The sequence below is a fragment of the Pelobates fuscus genome, chromosome 12, assembly GCF_036172605.1.
Source record: "Pelobates fuscus isolate aPelFus1 chromosome 12, aPelFus1.pri, whole genome shotgun sequence".
Lineage (NCBI taxonomy): Eukaryota > Metazoa > Chordata > Amphibia > Anura > Pelobatidae > Pelobates > Pelobates fuscus.
In genome coordinates, this window is record NC_086328.1 from 26,999,783 (window position 1) to 27,019,962 (window position 20,180).

Below are 20,180 nucleotides of genomic sequence, written 5' to 3' on the forward strand. Positions count from 1 at the left end.
CTTATCAGATATCCCAATGTATTTTCTTGCCATGAGAGTGCATATATTTGAAAAGTTGACACCCCACAGTAGTTGAAGAACGTGTGTGAAGGTAACTGTTCAATCCTCAATTTTACACACACACACCACTTTTTGACTGTGATTTAGCCCGTTGTTGGTTATTGCAAGAAAACACCCCGGGTTGTTTTCTGCAAGGCCTCCTTAGGACACCCATGCCCCCCATGCATAGGTCTGCCAGGATTTTGGGAAGGTACGGTTACAATTTTATGACTTGCAATTTGAGCTGAAATTGAGAGTATTTCTTTTGATAGGCCTATCTTTAGCTTGGGGCTTATCACATACCCCAGTTTTATATATCGCCACAAAAGGGTACATACTTGAAACGTAGACACCCCGAGGTATTGCATGTGGAGTGCTTTGATGCAACTTTTTTTTTAGCCAGACAAAAAATAAAAAAAGTTGAAGAATGTGCATGGAGGTAACTGTTCAATCCTCAATTTTACACTCGCACACCGCTTTTTGACTGTGATTTAGTAGAGCCTGTTGTTGGTTATTGCAAGAAAACACCCCGGGTTGTTTTCTGCAAGGCCTCCTTAGGACACCCATGCCCCCCATGCATAGGTTTGCCAGGATTTTGGGAAGGTACGGTTACAATTGTATGACTTACAATTTGAGCTGAAATTGAGAGGATTTCTTTTGATAGGCCTATCTTTAGCTTGGGGCTTATCACATACCCCAGTTTTATATATCGCCACAAAAGGGTCAATACTTGAAACGTAGACACCCGAGGTATTGCATGTGGAGTGCTTTGATGCAACTTTTTTTTAGCCAGACAAAAAATAAAAAAAAGTTTAAGAACGTGTGTGGAGGTAACTGTTCAATCCTCAATTTTACACACGCACACCGCTTTTTGACTGTGATCTAGGAGAGCCCGTTGTTGGTTATTGCAAGAAAACACCCCGGGTTATTTTCTGTGAGGCCTCCTAAGGACACCCATTCCCCCCCATGCACGGGGTAAATGTAACAACCCCCCCCAAAAAAAAGACACCAAAAAAAAAAACTGAACGGCAAATGTTAAAATATAAATAAAAATCGGACCAGCGTGTGGTATTGTTTGAAGCAGTCGCCAATGCAGAGTTCAGGCTGTCCAGGGCAATCAGGACAGTAATATACACATATTTTCTCTGCCCCCTCTTAGAAGAGACCCTGCATCTTTTTTGGTGATTCTGCTTTGCCGCAGTAGGGGAAATTTTAAAAATAAAATGTGTAGCCCCAACTCTGCTCTCTCCCATCACCGCCCGGGGAGGAGGTGCATCACGGTACAAAATCCCCAAAATGATCTGGAGTTGAAACTGTAAAAATCTCAGTTGCGTCCCGGGGTTTGCTTTTTTGAACAACAAGAAAGCGTTGTGGGTTGCAATCTGCATTAGGTAGATTGCAACCTTTTTGTACCAGGCCATTGTCTTTCGTATAATTAGGTAGGGCTGCAGCACCTGATCTGCCAGATCAACCCCACCCATATGACGGTTATAGGCCTTGATGCACACTGGCTTCCTCGTTCTCTCAGCTCTGCCATGTACAGGGACCTCCACAGTCCCCTCAGTGTGGATGGTGGTAAGAAGGTACACATCCTTCTTGTCTCTGTACTTAACTGCCAACAGCTCCTATTGGCGCAGAGCTGAGGTATCCCCCCTTCGTAGCCAGTGCGTGCAAGTTGTCCTGGGAAACCTGTGCTGTTCTTTTTAATTGTGCCGCAAGCTACTGTATCAATACAGTACAGTAGCTTGAACAAAGGGACACTTGTATAAAAATTGTCAGTATACAAGTGGTACCCTTTGTTCATCAGGGGGAATATCAGGTCCCAGACAATCTTGCCACTGGTTCCCATATGTTCTGGGCAACCTGGAGGGTCAAGGTGGCTATCCTTTCCCTCGTACAACCGGAAGGCCTGAGTATACCCAGTCTAGCTATCACAGAGCTTATACATCTTTACACCATACCTAGAGCGCTTGGAAGGAACATACTGCTTGAATCCCAGCCTTCCCTTATACTTCATCAGGGATTCATCCACGCATATATTCCGTCCAGGTGTATAAGCCTCTGCAAACCTGGCAGCAAAGTGGGTAATCAGGGGGCAGATTTTATACAGCCTGTCAAACTGGGGATGCTCCCTAGGGGGACACAGGCTGTTGTCGCTGAAGTGCATGAAATGCAGAATCATTTCATACCTCTTCCTCGACATACATTGGGAGTAAATGGGGGTAGAGCAGATGGGGCTACTGCTCCAGTAGGAGCGGATGGAGGGCTTCTTTATGATGCCCATCAGCATAGTCAATGCCCAGAATCTTTTACATTCTGGCACATCGATGGGGGCCCATTGCTGCTTTGCCAAAAAAGAGTCCGGATTTGTAGCTCGGAATTGATGGGCATATAAGTTAGTTAGTTTGGGCGACAATGTTCCCCAATACATCATCGCCCAGAAACACCTCCATAAACTGCTGAGGGCTAAATCCTGTGACATCCAAATTAATGCCAGGATTTGCAGTAAAGGATGGGATGTCTGACCTCTGGCGATGAGGCACTACCCACTCCTCAGCAGTTCTGCCGGCTGGAGCAGCACGTCTCCTTCTGGCAGGGGGACTAGCAGGCACAGATACAACATCACCAGATACATCACTAGCAGTAGACACTGTATCTAGTGATGATGTATCTGAGCACCTGGCAGGGTGAAAATCAGGATCAGAGTCTGACATAGACGCGTCAGACTCTAGCGCAAGGGTGGCATATGACTGCTCAGCGCGGGTTGACTTCTGTGACCCATGTGACATGATCACAATCACTTTACTTAGTGACCTGTCACAAAAAATATAAAAAAATTAACCCCTGAAAAAATTAACAGACAACAAAATAAGTGATGCTGTGCAAGAGCCTGTGATCTGTATAGTGATCACTGGCAGGGCAGGGGTTAATTGTTCTGAAAAGAGCTTTTGGGTCTCAAAAAAGAAAAAAAAATCCCCAAAAAAATGAACCCCTAAAAAAAAGGCACAAACAGCAGAAAAGTGCTGCTGTGCAAGAGCCAGTGATTATAGTGATCACTGGCAAGACAGGGGTTAATGGCTCTGAAAAGAGCCTTTGGGTCTCAAGATTTTACAAATCCCTACCTATAAATACCTAAATCTCTCTAGCTAAACCACAGATCTCTCTCCCTCTCTCACTAAAACACAAGTGAAGAGATGGAGGCAGATCCACACTAATCAGAGAAATGGGGAACACACTTGGGATGAAATTGCTAATGGGGCAAGCTGTGATTGGATGAACCCAGCCTGCCCCTTATGATGCGCTTCCAGAGCTCAAAATAGGTGCAGACGTACCAGGTACGTCCAAGGTCATTATGGACTGTTTTCGGGCAGACGTACCTGATACGTCCGCGGTCGGGAAGGGGTTAAAAGTTTGGCTTTGTAAATTTGATGCAATAAGTGTGTTTTTCTTTAATACCTTTTCACCCTCTTTGCATGAACCCGATTTACATATATTACTAATATGTTTCTGAACATATATGTTATATTATTCACTCACTCACTCACTCACTCACTCACTCACTCTCTGGGCCGGCCTAAGACATCATGCTGCCTAGGTCCAACGATAAATGACTATGGGGGATAATGTATAATAAACACAGGTTACTGGCTATGGGGAGGATAATGTATAATAAACACAGGTTACTGGCTATGGGAGGATAATGTATAATAAACACAGGTTACTGGCTATGGGAGGATAATGTATAATAAACACAGGTTACTGGCTAGGGGGATAATGTATTATAAACACAGGTTACTGGCTATGGGGGGTAATGTATAATAAACACAGGTTACTGGCTATGGGGGGATAATGTATAATAAACACAGGTTACTGGCTATGGGGGATAATGTATACTAAACACAGGTTACTGGCTATGGGGATAATGTATAACAAACACAGGTTACTGTCTATGGGGGAGATAATGTATAATAAACACAGGTTACTGGCTATGGGAGGATAATGTATAATAAACACAGGTTACTGCATGTGGGGGATAATGTATAATAAACACAGGTTACTGGCTATGGGGGATAATGTATAATAAACACAGGTTACTGGCTATGGGGGGTAATGTATAATAAACACAGGTTACTGGCTATGGAGGATAATGTATAATAAACACAAACACAAAAAAAAAAGAATGCAGCTTCAGAATTAATCTAAATTGTATGCTGTCTAGGAGGTGGGGGGGGTCTGGGAGGGAGGGTCTGCTGCTGATAGGCTGGAATGTGTCTGCTGACTGTGAGGTACAGGGTCAAAGTTTACTCAATGATGACGAATAGGGGGTGGACCGAACATCGCATATGTTCGCCGTCCGTGGTGAACGCGAACAAGCTATGTTTGCCAGGAACTATTTGCCAGCGAACCGTTCGAGACATCACTATTCTATAATGGTGAAATACACCATTATTTTCGAAGATCCAGTGAGTGTTTTTATTTCCCTATTTTATATAATGAATTAGTTTCACTCTAATATTTCTTCGATAATTATTATAATTAAGGCATTTCTTCATTAATTATTATAATTGATGTATTTATTCAATTAAAGAAAGGTCCTTCAAATGTAGATCCTCAGGTAAAAGAGAAAAAAAACTACTCTCCCAGTTGAAATTCCACTCTTATTTCTCCTGGCAGTCCAAGGCTATTCAGAAGTCCAAATATGGGAATGCACTGTTAAATATCCAAAGTGATGGAAGGCATTGACGCATCAATATCAGGACAGTGCTATTTGCTATTTTTCTAATGTTAGATACATGTGACAACAGAAAAGTGAGTGTTATCAATCCAGTTTTAATTACCTTATTTTTAAAGTCGAAGGGTGGTCAAGATAGCTCTAATGTAGCTGTTCATACCTTAGAAACACAGGTTCTATTCCTGGAAAAGTCAACTCAGACTTCATCTCTTCCAAAGTCAATAAAATAAATAGCAATGCATTGGGTTATCATAAAATCATCACATTTGAAAACCAAACAAATGTCAGTCCTTTAAAAGCACTTTAATTACTATTATTATACTTAGCTTTGTAATCACAAACATTAAGCTCTGAGTGCAGATCTCAGGAGTAAATATGTGCGTTAAGTTTTCATTCTTGTTGTACTTTTAGAAGGTTATACAGGCATTAAAATTTTCCCGACTTCGAGAAAAGCATTTAAACGTTTTGTAGAACAGTCAAAATGATTCATATTTGATTGCATTTGTCCTACAATTCCAGTATCAGATAAGACATTTGTTTAAAACATAATATTATTCTGACAGCATCTTCATTGTTACATTACATGAAAGCCAATATTAGAAAGTACTGTATATCATCGGAGTGTTATGGCAATGAACCATCTATGATGGAATGCACAATTTCATAGACGAGGAGGTGTCTTGAATGCTCATTTCAGATAACTATATAATTAATAATAATCTCTGCCGTAATAGAACCCTTGAGATTATTTCATTGACCCCCTGAGGTCAAAATGATTGGTAGACACTATCTCGAATATATACTCACGACCTTGACTTTATAGCTTATACAAGTCATCTATCAACCAAATAATAACTTCACGTGTGCAAGGTTCAATTGGTGAGAGTTAAAGAGTTTAAATCTATTTATATTAATAGAATAAAATTCATGTAATAGAAAAATCCAATAGTCCGAGACTGCATTTGATTTGGAGACATTAAGAGAAAAAAATATTTTCTGTATGTTTTATTGATCTTTAAATGCATGTGTTGTAGCAAAGATGATATTGCAGAGTAATGTTTTTGAGAAAGATTACAGCTCAAATAAGTGTTGATAGAATGCATACAAAGTATGAACATTTGATGTGTTGTTTTGTATAACTATTTGAGATGGTGACTTTTTGTTTTATGTTTATTGAATTAGCCAGTTTTGATATTTAACCCCTTAAGGACACATGACATGTGTGACATGTCATGATTCCCTTTTATTACAGAAGTTTGGTCCTTAATGGGGTTAAATTATTATACAAACTCTATTGTAGTAAGACACATATAGCTTGATTGAATTCAGTATGTTTTTTTTTCAAATGAGAGTTTTTTTAATTTTTTTTAGGATAGACAGAATAGCAAATAAACAAAAATATTAGAGAAGGAAAAAAAAATCAGTCTGATTTACCTACTTTTTTTCCTCCTGTTTTCAGGAAAAATGGTTTGTCCGAACCAAATTTTCTTACTCGATTTTCTAGTCATAATACGTTAAAAAGCTGATAAAATGTGTTAACCATAAAAATTTGTGTTATTTAAGAGTGTGAAGAGACTTTAAATGGCCTTGTGTTCTCCTATGCAAGCATATGGAAGAAACACCCCATATGATATAAAATTCATGCATTTGCAAGTAGTGTGATCACATTTCTCATTTGCATGATGTCACGTTGATGTCACATTTGCTTACTAAATCCGAATTGACCTCAATGAGCATGTGTAGCTTTACTGATTTAAATTAGTGAAGCATTGATAAAACTGCTGCTTAAAATATTTTTTATCCTCCATGATGTGCCGGACTTGTGCAAGTTCATGAGGCAATTTATGAATATTTCCTCTTCATATTTTATGATTTCGTGTTTTCATTTTGAGTTTGAGTTTGAATATATTTAATTGTTTTTCGAGTTGGCCAGTGACATCTTTCTTCTTTTTTTATTTCAGAGTCAGTCATCCGTAATCAGATTTGTAATGCTAACACATGGGGCCAAAATTTAGAGTAGGGTTTGAGGAGTCAGTAACTTTTTGTTAATGAACCAATTTCGGTGAAATATACAGTATAGATAGTTGTTTGACTAGATGATGAGATCTTTTAAATGAGCTCCATTTGCTGCCACTCAAAGGCGGCTCTTTCGATTGTATTGTTCATAACATTAGTGAATGTTTGAGACTCTAGCACTCAAATGTTTGCACGGTTATTCTCCTCCTGGATGCTTGAGTATATGCCGTTTGTTCACGTACACCCTCTCCTTCAGATATACCAACAGGATGTAATTGGGAGCTGAAAGGTCTTTGGTGGACAATAATCTTAGAATTCTTGAAATTATCAGCTTGCTTAATAGTTTTCATTTTGAAAATAAAATTCCACTATTTTTACTTGTTGCTCCTTTGTGAAATACCCCTTGAAGAATCTCCTTAGACTCTGTTATTATATGTACCAACAACAACTGAACATATTTACCTGTGAAGTCCTACTCTGAATTTCAGCAAACCCTGTATACTGGATCTTAAAGGGACACTATAGTCACCCAGACAACTTCAGCTCAATGAAGTGGTCTGGGTGCCAGGTCCCTCAGGTTTTAACCCTTCAGATTCAAACATAGCAGTTTCAGGGAAACGGCTATGTTTAAATTTGGGGTTAAGCCAGCCTCTAGTGGCTGTCTTCCGGACACCCACTAGAGGTGCATCTGCAATGATTGAGGCATATTATGCCTCAATCACGCAGAGCGTCCGTAGAAAAGCTGTGAATGCGTGCGCGGCAGTGCCGCGCATGCGCATTCGGGTCCTGTGACGTCGGACGAGGATCCTGACGTTGGCGGGGGAGGAGAGGTAAGGGAGTTGGGCGCTGGAATTAGGTGAGCTACTGAAGGTTTTAAGTCAAATCAACTAATTAAACTGAATATGTGCATTGTATCAAGGAGTAACAGCAAAATATATCTCAGATGCATAATGAATAGGATCAGTAAACAAGCAAACACAATCCGTGAAAAATTGTCTTATTTATTTCTCAAAGGTCTTCATCAAGCCACTCCCAAATGAACGTCTCTCCAACAAAAGATTTATGCATGCACTGTGAAATGTTGGCTAATTTCTCCCTTTAGTTTGACTCTAGGTACTTAAAACCTAATGTATTTCTATTAGCACATTTTAAACGAGATAGAAGGAGCGATTCGTTTTAATTGATACATTGTGCAGCATTTGGCTGAATGCTTTATCTATTTTTTTTTTTTTTTTTAGGAAATCACAGTCAAATATCAAGAGTACCTGTCGCAATTAAAGTTCTCGATGTTAATGATAATGCGCCTGAATTTGCCACGGACTATGAAGCCTTTCTATGTGAAAATGGAAAACCTGGACAGGTACGCATTGCATACCTATAATGTTGTGTCTTTAAAAAAAATGTAAAATATGATGTCTATGGAAAACAAACACTGCTTCTTACTGCAGCATTAATATTTTCATTTTGCAATTTTCTATTTCCAATGACAAAGAGGTATTCACTTCTTGGCCTGCCCAAAGAGAGAGGCAATTGGGACACCATCCAAACATTGAGAGACTCTGCAGGTGTGATTGTCATGATTGAGCAACTCTTACACCAGTGTCTCTGGTTACCAAGTATAGACTTAACCTCTAGTTGCCTGTTACCCAGAGAAATTAATGTGACTTGCTGTAGGTGGAGTATGTATTAGTAAATTTGTCTACCTCGTAACATTTTTGAGAAAGGCAGCAGGTGTAAGGATATAATGTTAAGTTTAGTTATAGCATTTTTTAATACCTTTGCTGTTCTTGACTTTAGTATTCTAACTGAAATTCTATACCTGGTACCCTTCTGTGTTCCTTGCTTTATCTCTCAATCTTCAAAATTCAAATTGTGCCTTTTTACTATGTCTTAGAAATTCTTCGTAATGGAAAATGCTAAAGCAGGGTTTCTCTGCAGTATTTGGAATTGAACATATTGTGATACTTGAATCTATGTCTTCTGCTTGATCTTGTAGTCAATATGCTGCACGTTTAGTTCGAGTGGAAAATATATCATTTAAAAAAAAATGTTTTTAACTCTTTTGGTTGTTTCGCAGAAAACTCTGAAGACTTTTTCTCTGAATTAATCTGCAAACTACTTATATTGTTGTCTGGATTTCCAAAAAATAAATTTAACTACCCAGATTTTTCAGGATACTCTTATGGGTTGACAGGCATATTAAAACCGGTACTTCTAATATTCACAGAAACACTTAACAGGATATTAATAAAAATAAAATATCTTATGGAGCAATGGCATTTGCCAACAATCTATTACCTATGTACCTCATCTCAGGATGGAATATACTGATTATCTAGCATTATAATTTATATAGTCCTCAGCTAGTTAATATTACACTCCAAGCACCAAAACTACTGTAATGCATTTGATGCATATAAAATAAATGTTTAGCCACATGTGTCTAAGGAGGCAGGCTAACGATGCAGCATTCTGCAAAACATTAAAAAAATTTCATGCAAAAAGATTTCAGCATGCAAACATATACTGCATATTACTGAGGCCAAAATCTATCTGCATTAAAGTAACATTATAGTGTCAGGAACACAATCATGTATTCATGACACTAATGATCTCAGCCACTCCAATGCTTTCCCATAGAAAAGCATTGGGAGGCTATTGAGCATATGCGCAAAACGCTGCACTGCACCAATCAGCATCTCCTCAAAGAGATGCATTGAATGCAGCACAGACACAGGAAGCAACTCTAGTGGTGGTCTGAATGACTGCCACTAGAAGTGTTGCTAGGCAGCAATGTAAACACTGCCTTTTCCAACAAAAAAAAAAGGCAGTGTTTACATCAAAAATCCTGAAGGGACATGTTATAGACACCAGAACCACTAGATTAAGCTATAGTTGTTCTGATGACTATAGTCTCCCTTTACAGTTGTATCGGTACCTGGAGTATCCTTTTCAATGACCGAAAAATAGGGCAAATTGGAAAGGGTTCTTTAGAGTCAATTGGGGAGTAATTTTTCATTGATCTTTAAAAGGTTAAAATCAGCAACTGAAGCCTGCAGTCAAACTGAACTTTAGGTACGTTTGTTTATTAAGAAGTCGATCTCAATGGGGATCTAGCTGTAAAAGTCTTTGAGTGCATCAGTGCAGTAAAATGATTCAAGCAACTTTCTATAGACAAATACCTCCAGCGCTGCAGAATATGTTGGCACTTTATAAAAGTTAGTAATAACAATAATGATCCATAGACCATATTGACTACTTTCATGTTGAAGCAGGCTCCTTTTACCCATCTCAAACCACCCAGTCCGCCTCAAACTTTGCAACTCACTTCACCAAGAAGATTTCTACAATCAGGGCAGAGATCTCTAACCTCTCTCCCTCCCATTCCAATACATCTTCCAATACATCACCCAACCCCACTCACTCTACTGTTCTATGCTCATTCACACCTACTACAATGGAAGAGGTTTCTGCTCTGCTCCGGTCCTCCCGCCCCACCTCCTGTTCCCTTGCTCCTATTCCCTCATATCTCATCCGCACTCTGTCTCCCTCTCTTGCTCTTCCTCTCACTAAAATTTTCAATCTCTCCCTATCCTACGGCACATTTCTTTCACCCTTCAAGCATGCAACTGTAACACCAATTCTGAAAAAGCCCATCCTCGACCACAACTCCCCATCCAACCTCCGCCCTATATTGCTACTGCCGTTTGCCTCCAAGATCCTTAAGAGAGTTGTGTATGCGAGATTGACAGACTTCCTCGAATCCTCCTCTCTGCTTGACCCACTTCAGTCTGGATTCCATGCTCGTCACTCTGTTAAAACAGCTTTGACCAAAGTATCCAACGATTTAGTCACTGCTAATTCTCACGGCCATTACTCTATCCTAATTCTCCTTGATCTTTCTGCTGTCTTTGACACTGTCGATCTTCAACAGCTTCTTCTCATTCTCCATAATCTCGGTCTATGAGATACTGCTCTCCCCTTGTGCTCCTCCTACCTCTCCCAGCGCTTTTTAAGTGTTTCTTTCTCTTGATCTGCCTTTTCTCCCTAACCCCTCTCTGTTGGCGTTTCCCAAGGTTCTGACCTTTGTCCCCTATTGTTCTGAGGCTACGTTGCCTCTATTTGTCAACTCATCAGCTCCTTTGGCTTTCATTATCATTTATATGCAGATGACACACAAATCTACCTGTTCTCTCCTGATCTCGCTCTGCCTATCTTGACCCATGTCTCTGACTGCCTCTCCGCGATTTCTCAATTGGATGGCTGCTCACTTCCTTAAACTTAACCTGTCCAAAACAGAACTTCCTCCCTCAAGTGTTGCTACTCCAGTGTATATCTCCCTCCAAGTCGAAACCATTACCTCTGTTAAAGGCTCAAACACACCAACAATGTGAAGCTCGGAGAAAAGAGGGACATAAGGATAGAAAAGAGGGACATAAGGATAGAACAGAGGGAAAAGGGCCCATAGTAGGGACTGTTCCTCCTAAATAGGGACACGTGGGAGCTATGTGGTTGCTCATAAAGGAATATGAGCTCCAATACAAAAACACATGCAGTGTGTGCTATTAATGGCTGGCTCACAGTTTATAAAGATAAACCTTCAGCTGTATAGCAGTGAGATGCACAAAATCTGAAAGATAATGACAATATTTATTCCTCTGCCTCTCCTGACAGGCAACATTTTTAAAGTTGCTTATATGTCAGGGATCTTTCTAGCTGTAACCTATAGTCAATATGTATTTAACCAAAACACCTCTCTTATTGAGGGATGTGTTTTCTCCCTGCTTTGATGGCAGTTTTTTCAGCTGAATTTTTGGAACAATCGGATCCAGGAGAATTAGAGTGTGAAACTCCTTTTCTTTATAGTTTGATTTCTCTAGAAAGAGGATTAAAGATTTTCCTCTCTAAGCTTTACCACCTTTACTTCTGCCTTCACGTCCCTAAGGATGTTTCCTAGGAATGGTGCATTGAGCAGTTACCTGAGGTTTTAACCCCTTCTGTAGCTAGTAAAATTATTGCATGCTGCTGAAATGTGCGTTTTCTTTTGAAAGACGTAATGCATTGATTTGTTTAGTCTTTTCTACATGTTGGTATAGCAATACCTGAATATATTCTGTGGAACATTAAAATGACTGAAGCATGTAAAAAAAGAATCATTATTTTTGCTCAATATTTTAACCCCTATAAGACCTTTGAAAGACCATCTATGTCAACATAATAATAGAGTATTATTTTTTACCAAAGGAACACTATAATTGTGACATTTGTGTTGAGTTTTTTTATACATTATTGCCTTCTTTCTCATAAATTGCATCCACTTATCTTATATACTGGGTTATTTGTTTAAGAACAAATAGATCTTTCATTTGATATCCTCTTTTTTTTACATATAGCTCATTATTTATATGGATAAAATATAAAATAATGAACCATTGATCAAGAGATTATGTTTATGTATTTTTAATGCGTTATTTGGCATATTTGGGGATGGAGACCGTGTAATTCCCCCAAAGTCCGTCTTACTTACAAGATCACTAAGTTAAAGACAGACTTTGTGGGCTCCATAGTCATTGTATAATACAGCTTATTTTATTTTAACAGGGCTTGGGGGCACATTGGTGATATCTGAACATTCTTTTAAGTGTTTTACTCTCTCACATTAGCAAAAAATAGGGCAAGACTGAGAGAGTCCATTGAAAACTGTATCACAAAGTGATTCATTTGTTAAATACATTTATAAAAGGGAATGTGGGCTGGTGATCATTACGAGTGATGGAACAAGGCTCAGAACTAACCTTCACAGCTCTCGTTAACCCTCAATCACTGTGACTTGGCTGTGCAAATACATACAGTACCATATCTCCCAAGTTTCCTTATTAAGGAGGGGCAGTCCCCATTTTGGGCCCAAATACACCTGTCCCCCTTTTCTAGGATCTCCTTATTGTTGATGTGTCTGAGTGTATAACAGAACTCCACAGCAATAATACTCACAGTAATGTGTCTTTAACTTCCCTGGCGGTAATCCCGATCGTGGCTCGGGGTTAATTTTCAGTACCAAAAGCGTTTACCCTGAGCCACGCTCGGAATTACACTGTAGTATCACTTACCTTGTCCCTATGAGTCCCTGGTTTCTTACCACAGTGTCCTCCATCTGATGCCGGCACCCGTCTTCCGGGTTCCCTTAGCCTGTGAACGCCGCCTGAGGAAATAAAATAAAAAAATACACATACACACAATACATTGTAAAAACAATGTACCGCTTTAACATTAAAAATTACTGACATAATAAGAACGCCAGGGAGGTTAAACTACGGTAAATGTGTTTAGAAATCAATCTGCATATATGGCTATTAGTAAATCACCTACAATTTCTCAGAACAGCCCCGCCCCTGGTCACACCCCACCCACTTACATCTCTAAAATTAAAGTGTTCCGGCTTTGTCTATTTGAAATGTTGGCAGATGTGCAGCATTACTAATGCAACCTGTGATTGCAGAATGTTTTACGTGCTCCGAACTTGCGCCGTTACAGTCTATAATGAAGGCAGCGGCGAGGCTCATCTTTCTGTCCACCCGCACCTCCCACTCCTGACCCTTCTGTCAGTCCCTACATTGAATTCCTGTAAGATATAGGGCTCAATTTAAAATTCTGGTTCTTGCTTTCAAATCTCTACATAATGCTCCCACCTATCTATCTTCCCTAATATACAAGTATGTCCCGTCTAGGCCCTTACGCTCTGCTGAAGACTTAACATTTTCTTCTGTCCATACTCCCACCTCTGATGCTCACCTTCAAGACATCTCAAGGGCTGCACCATTCCTGTGGATCTCACTTCCCTCCTCCGTTAGATGCTCACCCAGTCTCCACTCCTTCAAAAAATCATTAAAAACCCACTTTTTCAGGGGGCGGGGCCTGACTGCCGAGCGGACTGGTCGCAAAAGGCCAGAGCTCCGTGCGAGAACCGGCAAGCAAGCGGCACTAACCTACAAATATCCCACCGGACTTCTCACACGAAACGGCAGTGTAGCGGTGAGACCTCGAGGCACTGATAGCCGGATTGCCGGACTCGGAGAGGCGACCTGGCGCAGAGATAGGGTTGCGGCCTACCAAAGGGTGCAGGCGCGGGAGAGGCGGCCGACCTCCCCGCCCGCGGCTCAGCGGATAACGCTGCAAGCCCCAGGACCCCGATCTCCCCCCCCTGGCCGGTGAGGGTCATCCCGGCAAAATCATTCAAGCGACTGAACCAAGCACCCTAAAACCGTAAATAGGACACCCCGCACACGCGACTAGTAACTCCAAGCGGCAATTGAGGCCCAGCCAAAATGGCCGCCCAGCGAGGACAAAGAAAAGGGAAAAAGGTCAGCCATAACCCATCCCACCCCCTGAAGGCCCTAGATCAGCTCTGCCTGAATCTCTGCACGATGCTGTTGGATGGGGGTGTGACCTACCAGCGAGCAGCACGACTTGTGGCCTCGTGGATTAGGCCAAGCACCCGCCGACGCCACTATGGACACCCATATCTGGCCTTTCAGGCGGCCGCGCAGACACCAAACGCCGGCATGGCAGGCCGCAAGGCCACACAAACTAGGGACACATATCCGCCTCCGCACACACTAGAGCGTGACAACCAGACGTGCCGCCCTAAGATACAGCGACAATTCCCCCAACAGCAAGACCCCACTCCTCCTCAGGGCACTACTAAGATCCACGCTTATGAATCCAAGACCGTATGCCTTCCTGGGCAGAGAGCAACAGGGCACTACACCCAAAGGTGCTGGCCACACAGGCGGAGAGCGGCAAAACTACGACACAGCTTGACGACTATGACTCACCGCACCATCCCGAAAGGGACGACCCTGGACCAGAATGGACCCCAGGCTCGTGGCAGGAGGGCACCAGCTCTCACAAAGATCCGGGGCAAGAGAGGAGACTCGACACCTAGACACCACGCACCCACACTGATGGGTTGGAAATCCGACATACACTCCAAGCTTGGCGCCCACCATGTCTACGTCAGGGTAGCAGCAACTCCAGTACACACCGAGATCGGCAACTATCCCTGGCCCACTGGTCAAGCTGCCAGAGACGGTATCGGCTGAGCATAATGGACTGCACCAGTAATACTTGACACCTAACGTTCTCTGCTTTCCCTTTCTTTTGTCTCTTCTCCTTCTTTTCTCTTTTACTTTTCCGTAATATTTTTACACCAATAAGCAAAGCTGGATGTTTGAATTCTATAACCATATTCCATGCGGCTTAACGCGCTCCTAATTTCCTCATTGTTAGATGTAGGATCAGCATAAAAACCCAGTGCGTCAAACCTGCTAGCCATAATCATATTTACTAACCTCTGGACTCATAGTGCACTGCATATCAGAACACATATATACTAGCAAAGTTGATCTAGTAGGATTAACCGTTACCTATCTAATGTTAATCAATTGATGCAACTATTTAATTAAGCTTGATGACCTCATGACGTTTATGCCTAACTAGCATGCTTTCCTCCCTAAAATTGTACACGTTAACTTCTTAGTAACGACTAACGCACGATAGCTTACCCGTGTGAAAATTAACTCTCTTTTGCTAGCCTTAGCACTTCATGATTGTTAAACGTATGCTGATTCTGATAGCAGTCTATATGCCAGACAACCCTCAGTGAAACAAATCGTAACCCTACATAAACCGGTGTTTATGCTCCATTTGCTAAAAATGCCAGTATTAGCGACGAATATAGAGGGAACACCACATGCTTAAGCTCATTAATCTACCATTATCATTAAAAAATTGTGCATGTATTAGTTGCCATATGTGAAATGTATGTTGAATCTGCGCACGTGACTGCTATTGTGGCACCACGGCTCATCTGTGAATTCTTGCACACAAAAATAAAGAATTAAAAAAAAAAAAACCCCACTTTTTCATAAAAACTTATCAATTAAACTGTTACAAGCTCCCGAATGAGTCCTCTCTTGCAACTGTCACTAGTCTAATACTATTCTTACCTTTTTGTGTCACTTTACCCCACTCCCTCTAGCATGTAAGCTCATTGAGCAGGGCCCTCAACGCCTCTGTTCCTGTGTGTCCAACTTGTCTGGTTACAACTACATGTTTGTTTGTCCGCCTACTGTAAATTACTGCAGAATTTGTTGGCGCTCTATAAATAATAACATAATAATAATAATAATAATAATACTGCAAGCCGTTTACTCTTTTAGTGTTTGCATGTCAGTAAATGCAAATTGAGGGGCAAATCCTAACTGCTCCGTCCCAGGGTACTTTGACTCAGTTTATTTTGGTGAATGCAGTGCATATGTGGCGGTAGTAGTCATTTTGTTATGATAACATTAACACTTCACTGGTCCTTTAGGACTTGTATTTTGCCATAATCTGATATGTCAAGTTGCTCTTAAGGGGTGAAAGATACTTTTCCAAACTGTAATATCCTACTCATTTAGAAAAGTATGGGCCTATACCAGTGCTAATTAAGAACTACCATGGTGACTTAAAGAAACACTCCACAGTGAAAAAAAAGGCTATTTAATAGATTTACCCTGAATGAATAATTATTGATGCATGAAGCTATTGGGGGTATCTCTAAAAAGAGCTTGCAAAAGCTTCAGTTCATATGCATTCAGTCATTAAGCCATCCCGACCCCCTTTTTACTCTTCACACAGAAATAACCTCAATGAGAATCCTCTGAATCTGTGCCCTCTGTAGGCACTGCACCCATGGTGAGGAAGGACAATGGTCTGAGGTCTCTGGTGGAGAAACCACTTTTGTTAGCTCAGGGGAACTAACTGAACCAAAAAAAAAACCTCCCTGCTTCTCTGATTGACAGCAAGGGAGGCATTTCTAATTCTAATGATAAAAGTGCCAATTTATGAAAGAAATTAACTAGCTTTAAAATGGGATACTCCATAGACATAAAGCACTTCAGCAAGCTAAAATGCTTTATGGTTGTGGAGTGGTCCTATATGATCTTTAAGGACCAGCTAGTTATAAAGACTCTAACGAAACATGTTCATTAGAGTCTAAAACTTATCTAATTTTCATTAATACATGTTATCATATACCTGATAAAATATTCTTTGATTTGAGAATACATTGAAAAGCTAAAATTCTGCATTCTACATTCTACATAACATAAAGTAATAATGATATTATTAAACAAAAATTGTGACAAACCAGACACTTCATGATTTATTTAATTACTATTATTATTTGTATTATTATTATTAAATGATGAACTATAATAGCTTAGTTTTGCATCTGTACAATTCACAATTGAGGCTTGAGGGAATATTTTATTTTCAAATGTATGTTTTCTACATCTGCAAAGACTGAAAAAAAGTACAAAATTGAGAAGACTTGGTTAATTTGTACCTCTGATTAAGTATATTTGGAGGACATATATTGGTCTTCATTGAAATTCAATGGAGAAGATGGATCCCATGTTAACCAACATAAAATACGGTTTGTCAAGAGAAAAATCAATGAATAGTTAGGTAAAGATGATGCTTTTAAAGGCCATTGAATGTTTTGTATGTGCGCTTTCAGGCTACCTTCAGTGCTCGGTAGAAAGAGGCTGAGTGGTCCTGAGAGCTTATTTAACCCCTTTGCTGTCAGATGGGCCAAATATGCAACAACAAGGTTCGAATAATTATCTCACCAGTAATTGTAATACTAGACTGTAAATGCATCACGGTTGTTAAGTACATTCATATGCATTCTCTTGCTGTATTTACAACTGTTACGCAGCTTTTTTTTCCCGCAGGAAATCTGCATTTGGAGGACTCTGTTATGTGACTAACATAATTATTAAGTAATTATCCAAAAACATTGTTGACTAGGGAGCACAATTAAAAATCAGGCTGCAGTGTTCATTGGGTGATATGGCTGCCCTATTTATTGTATTCTGTATTGTTAATCTTTAACACTTTCAATGAGAGATCTATGAGCATGTGTGCTTACCCCTTGGCAACGAAAATGTTAATTAAAAAGGCAGTGTATAGACTTCATGTATTGATATGGTTTTTATTATTATATCTTTTTTAAAACTTTTTTTATAGTTTAAAGGGACAATGAGGGGAGTTTATCAAAGCAAAACAGGTACTTTTTCGGGTGATAAATGTTGAGAGACATCATATTGGTTTCCATGGTAATTGCATCTTATTTAGTACTGTGCCACAAAATAGCGCCTGTTTTTAAATCTCCTCCCAATGTTTTTAACTTACTTTTATACTATATGCAGAGCTGAGCAGGCACAGCCTTGTCTATGAAACTCACGTTACTTCCATAATGGCATACAAGCAAACCCTGAGGACACATGCCCGTGTATGCCATTTTAAAATATGATGTCTGGTAATATTTACACCTTCGTGTTCATATCAGTTCAATCAGTTTATAGTTAGGTTTAGGAGGTTAGTGTGTTATATACTGACTTATGCTTTACTCTTCACCTAAGTAAAAGCTACAACAACTTTTATTAGGGTAAGGGGAAAAGTAAATTAAAGAAATCAGATATTTACAGTTACCCTTTAATTTATAATAAAATTCAAATAGATTTACAGTAGAAAGCCAACACACTCTGTCACCACAAACATGTCTTGTTGTTTTGTGTTGCTAACATAAAATTTTATTGCATTAATTGTCAAAGAAAAAATCTTCAACTTTCTATTGCTTTCTATTTATTATTGCACAGATAAGTATTATTTTTTTTACATTATGTCAGCTCTTTGTTGCTGATAGTCAATGTACAGCACTGCTGATTACTTGCGTAACACTGTTGCTCCCATACACAAATCAATGATTAGAGAATGATATTCATAGAAAGTATCGAACTTCTTCATTTTTATCATCTAGTCTAGAGAAAAATGTCTATTTTTGTAAGGCCAAGATTTATTAAGACTTTGGCACTACAAATCAACCTAGCTATCCTTTTTCGAACTGATCATCAAATTAAAAATGCAGCAGCTTCAAAAAATAACCGTAACATTTTTGCCCTTAATTTTTACAAAACGACAATTACAATTTTTTTATCTCGTTTGTTTTTTTTTTTAACACAAGACTGACTGGGATTTTTACCATTTGAATTCAGAAAGGTTGCTGATGAGTTAGGATGCAGGGGTTTCTATATTTACAGGGCTAGTCACCTAAATCAGAATTCTTCATGAATTCAAAGTGAATTTCAAATTTAAGCCGAAGGAGCCCAACTGAAAGCATAGCAGACTTAGAGAATTTTAAAGTTAAGCTGTTTTGGCCTTGAATGTAAACTTCACTTTGGATTGTCACTTTGGTAAATAAACTTGTTACAGTCCCTTAACCCCTTAAGGACCAAACTTCTGGAATAAAAGGGAATCATGACATGTCACACAGTCCATGTGTCCTTAAGGGGTTAAATAAATAGAACCCTGGCAGAGATTTTTTTTTTTTTTTTTGTGTGTAGGGTAAAGGCTAGTCCTGGAGCAAAGCAGAAATTAAGTGCTTTATGAAGTAAATAGAAAATGAAAGTCAGTTTATGTATACAAAATATCGTGAGGGAAGAAATTTAAAGGGCAGCAAAGTCTCATGACAAGGAGATCCTACATTATAACAATATTACATTCACCAATGCTTGCATCAATGTGGGTTCTTACTGTACTTTTATGATAAGCCTAAAACCTGTCTGTGAAGCAGATCACCTACTACTAACATATGAACAAAGTTCCATCTTCAAGCTACATTCCGGTAGTATAATAATTCACAGACACTCATTATTCAGGATGCTTGTGAGGCCCAAACTAACAATGATCATTTTAACACAGTGCTTATTAACGCTAACCCCAGGCAAATAATAACTGAGCCTCATTAATGAAGGGGTAAGTCTTTTTCGAAGTAAAGCATGGCTGTCTATGTTTTGTTTTTGCAGATTATTCAGACTGTAAGTGCCATCGACAAGGATGATCCACGAAACGGACACTTTTTCTTTTACAGTCTTCTACCAGAAATGGTCAACAATCCAAACTTCACAATTAAAAATAATGAAGGTAACCATGTTTCTTTTGTTGGGAGTTTAATTGTAGCATGTTGTATTACAGTTCTTCGTATGAGTGGTCATGCGTAATAACTATATTCTACTAAATAAATAAACAACTGGGGATACAAGCATTCTGTGTATTTCTGAGCATGCAAGAGTCCCATGTTGGGAAACATTGCAAGACCACAAGTCCCTTATGTGATTTAAAAAACCGCAGTGGTGTGAGAGGTGTCATGGATACTGGTACGATAAAGTACAAAGCTAAAACCAAGAAGCCATATTCAGTAGAATGTCCAATATTTAAAGATGAATTTCCATGTCCCTTTACTTTTCATATTTATGTTTCTTATATGTATATTTGTTAGATATGTAGA

General features: G+C 39.6%; 1 protein-coding gene across 2 annotated transcripts in view; it reads left to right on the forward strand.

The window, feature by feature from the left end:
- Positions 1-20,180, forward strand: part of CDH8 (cadherin 8) — a 314,476-nt gene that overhangs the window by 274,647 nt on the left and 19,649 nt on the right. For both annotated transcript variants that reach the window (XM_063438477.1, XM_063438478.1), the window contains 2 exons: positions 8,026-8,147; positions 19,699-19,816. In XM_063438477.1, the coding sequence (XP_063294547.1) occupies positions 8,026-8,147; positions 19,699-19,816 (240 nt within the window). The remainder of the gene's footprint in view (positions 1-8,025; positions 8,148-19,698; positions 19,817-20,180) is intronic.